Source organism: Pediculus humanus, genomic scaffold (assembly GCF_000006295.1).
Source record: "Pediculus humanus corporis 1103172108296 genomic scaffold, whole genome shotgun sequence".
Taxonomy (NCBI): domain Eukaryota; kingdom Metazoa; phylum Arthropoda; class Insecta; order Psocodea; family Pediculidae; genus Pediculus; species Pediculus humanus.
In genome coordinates, this window is record NW_002987865.1 from 549100 (window position 1) to 551390 (window position 2291).

The 2291-nt window shown below is 22.5% G+C and overlaps 2 protein-coding genes across 2 annotated transcripts in view; both read right to left on the reverse strand.

Annotated features, from left to right (window-relative positions):
• Phum_PHUM557600 (cancer-associated gene protein, putative) overlaps positions 1 to 301 on the reverse strand; it is a gene marked incomplete at both ends in the record, with an annotated part of 861 nt that extends 560 nt beyond the window's left edge. Inside the window, 2 exons of the mRNA XM_002431855.1 lie at positions 37 to 166; positions 254 to 301. Of these exons, the coding sequence (XP_002431900.1) occupies positions 37 to 166; positions 254 to 301 (178 nt within the window). The remainder of the gene's footprint in view (positions 1 to 36; positions 167 to 253) is intronic.
• Positions 302 to 791: 490 nt separating this feature from the next.
• Positions 792 to 1816, reverse strand: Phum_PHUM557710 (uncharacterized protein; the record flags this gene model as incomplete). Its single annotated transcript, XM_002431856.1, has 2 exons — positions 792 to 998; positions 1739 to 1816. The coding sequence occupies 2 exons, from the start codon at positions 1814 to 1816 to the stop codon at positions 792 to 794; spliced, it is 285 nt and encodes a 94-aa protein (XP_002431901.1).
• Positions 1817 to 2291: the final 475 nt, after the last annotated feature.

The following is a 2291-nucleotide window of genomic DNA, read 5'->3' on the forward strand; positions in this document are numbered from 1 at the left end:
ATTTAAGAATGTAAGCTAAAACTGTGGAATCTTTACCACCGGAAGCAGCAATTGCTACGTAATCCCCTGGTTTAAATAATTTCGCATTGATAATTGTGTCATGTATTTCAGATTCGAAAACTTTAAAGAAGCAATCTTTGCATAATGCATGTCCAGTTTTTGGCCTCTGAAAGTTTTAAGTTTTTAATATTAATTAAACTCATTAGAGTGTATTCTTTAAAAAAAAATATTTAAGTATTTACGAAATAATTACCTTAAGAACGGCATTTTTTCCACAATTTAAACTACAAGGTACAGGCATTTTGTGCTTCTTATATTATTAATAATAACATATTTGTTTTTTATTTGAATTGCAAAATTTGACGTCAATTTGTAAACTTGCGACACTTTTTTTTATATTTTCAAAAGTTGGCACCGCTTATTTTTAGCGCCAGATTAAATACGATAATTAATTACGTTTGTTAATATTAAAAATCTAACAATGTTATTTTAGTGTTAATTATTAAAAATATAACAATTTTATTTTAGTGTTAATTAAAAATAGTTTTAGTGTTATTAAAAATCGTAGTTAATAATAGTTATATAATGTTTAATATAAATTATTCATTTATTTTCTTATCTCGTTGGATAACATAAGTACAATTTAAGTTTCATTATTTATATATATATATATATATATATAGTAATTATAGGAGTAATATTATTTAATGCCAAAGTAATAATAATAATAATAATGTAAACTTTACTAATTTAAATCCGTCGATCGAATAAATGTTTTTTTTTTTTTGGATTTATAAACAATGTCGAAGGGCTCCAACAGCACCGAAAAGAACAGCACCAGATCCAGCCCATCGCAAACCTTCATTTGCCATTGCTGATAAATTTCTACCATGGCAGGAACGTATAAAACAAACGGTTGCACCAGCAACAAAACCTAAAATTAGGCCATTTATAATACCATCTGCTATTCCATGTGAGCACCGACTCATGTTTATTTTCTATAAATAATAACGATGACATTTATTTTATATAAATCTTATAAGTAAAAAGGATCAGATGAAAAAAATTAATAATGTTATACATACCTCAATGATTTTTATCCATTAATAAAAAAAAAATTTATTAAATTAAAAAAAAATTAATTAATTTAAATAATTAAAAATATTTTTACGCGTATTTATCAAAAAAAAAATTTTCTCAATAACATTTACATTTAAATCGTTTCATTTTAAGTTTAAAATTTTCGAAAAATAAATATTCCAAATTGTTAAAAGTATATTTTTACTAAAAAAATTATTTATTTTATGTAAAAAAAATTTCTAATATCTTATTACAATTCACAAAAAAAACACATCACGTGATTTAATTTAGTATAAAATATAAATTTTAAACTAGTTGACAGGTTTTAAAAAAACGTATAAAATATATAAATACAATGCTTAATATAATCAAATCTTTTGATTTATTAACTTATTTGAAAAAAAAAAATAAAATAAAATTTATGTAGTTGAGTGCATGGCTTTGGTTAAAGCCGTTTTTTAAATTCAAAGAATTAGTTTTTTTTTCTTTTTTTGCAAATAAAAATGTTGTTGGCAAATGTTTACGTGCACGAATTAAACATAATTTTTTTTTGTAAAAAAACTGACAACTTGTTAAACTGCTTTTATTATTATTAAAAACAAAACTATTATGCTTTAGGTAGAAAAAAAAAGTTATTTTGTTATACAAAATGCTAAACTTTATTATCCAGAAGGTTTAATTTTGCCCTTATCAATCCAATAAATTTTTGGGCGTTACATAATAATAATAATTTCATTAGTTTTTCTTTTAGTATGTAGAAAAACCTTAATTTTAGTATCACTACAAGTACTAAAATATTTAAAAATTGAATCATTGGCTACCTGAATACCTTTTGATCGATATAATAAAAAGTGTTTCAGGCGGGGAGCAAATACGCATTTATAAATAAAAGAAAAAAAATACTGAATATTCGGTGGGTTTGCCATATGAAAAAGGTCAAAATGTCAATAATAATAATAATAATAATAATAATAGTGGGGGCATAAATGTAGGAATAGAAAAAAAAAAAAAAAAACGTAATTTTAATAATTAGCACGGAATTGTTTTTTTTTTTTTTTTTATAAAGACGAAGGTTGAATTCGGTTTCAGATCTTTAAAACCTGTTTTTTTTTACTAACATTTTTCATTGCAATAATAATAATAATAATAATAATAATAATAATAATGATTTTGCAAAATGATTAACCGATTTCCTCTTTTTTATTTTTTTC